This window comes from Morone saxatilis, unplaced genomic scaffold (assembly GCF_004916995.1).
Source record: "Morone saxatilis isolate NCDOM2014 unplaced genomic scaffold, NCSU_SB_2.0 Contig11, whole genome shotgun sequence".
NCBI lineage: Eukaryota > Metazoa > Chordata > Actinopteri > Moronidae > Morone > Morone saxatilis.
The window spans coordinates 28,738,867-28,739,817 of record NW_023339663.1 but is presented as its reverse complement, the minus strand read 5'-3'; the positions used below and the strand labels follow the sequence as shown (position 1 = coordinate 28,739,817).

General features: G+C 43.2%; 1 protein-coding gene across 1 annotated transcript in view; it reads left to right on the top strand.

Annotated features, from left to right (window-relative positions):
- The window catches only part of LOC118343415 (intestinal mucin-like protein), a 3,683-nt gene extending 3,253 nt beyond the window's left edge, over nt 1–430 (top strand). The window contains exon 6 of the mRNA XM_035682217.1: nt 75–430. Coding sequence (XP_035538110.1) covers nt 75–300 — 226 coding nt within the window. The 3' untranslated portion in view covers nt 301–430. The remainder of the gene's footprint in view (nt 1–74) is intronic.
- Nucleotides 431–951: the final 521 nt, after the last annotated feature.

Sequence of the window (951 nt, the reverse complement as noted above, 5' to 3'; positions counted from 1 at the left end):
CACACCGTCCCTCTCTCCCTCTCTCTCTCTCTCTCTCTCTCTCTCGCTCTCTCTCTCTCACACGCTCCTCTCAGCTACTCCACCAAAATGAGAGCCTTGCAGCACACCTGCTCTTGCTGCCAGGAGCTGGCCACATCTGAGCGGAAGATCCAGCTCTCCTGCCCCGACAACTCTGAGCTCACCTACACCTACACCCACATTGACGCCTGCGGGTGCCTCAAGACAGACTGCTCCACCTTTGGCCACAGTGTAAAGGCGACCACTCTCTCCAGCAACAAGTCACGTCGAGGCGGGAGATGAGGAAAAAAAACCTGGATATTGTGTAATGAGCGTAAATTAATAGGACCAGAATTGAATCTGTGTCAGCTTTATCTGCATACATGATTCCTCTATTTATGTCGAATGTATTAGCGTTCTTTAGCGTGATAAGATTGTAAACCCACAAAGTTGTCATTAATAAAGATCATACTGTAGCTGCAAGCTGAGCATGTCTGTTTTTCGTCTGTACGGTTCATTCCAGCAATTTCTTGCACACTTTAAAGGTCTAATGTGTAACATTTAGGAGGCACTATTGACAGAAATTGAGTAGTGTTCAGTTAGTTGCAACTTCATGGCCAGACTCTAGACCTTTACGTCACAGGTAAAATTGAAACTAAAAAAATTCGAAATTATTTCTACAAATTGTGATACAAACTCTGTAAGTAGTGATAGAAGGGGTAGAAGGATTATTATTAGGATTATTCCTAAACTTGGGGGTGGCTTCCAGCCCTGAATGTTTTCTCATAAAGCCCAGAGCCTTTAGGCTTTTAAAATAACTTGAACTTTGTGTAATTTTCCCTCAGCCTCCTCAGTATTGGTTGTGTTCTGGTTTCAGAACAATGAAGACAGTTGCCCAATCTTTCCTAAATAATGTACAGGTTTGTATTCATTCTATTATCTCTCCTGGCTTGA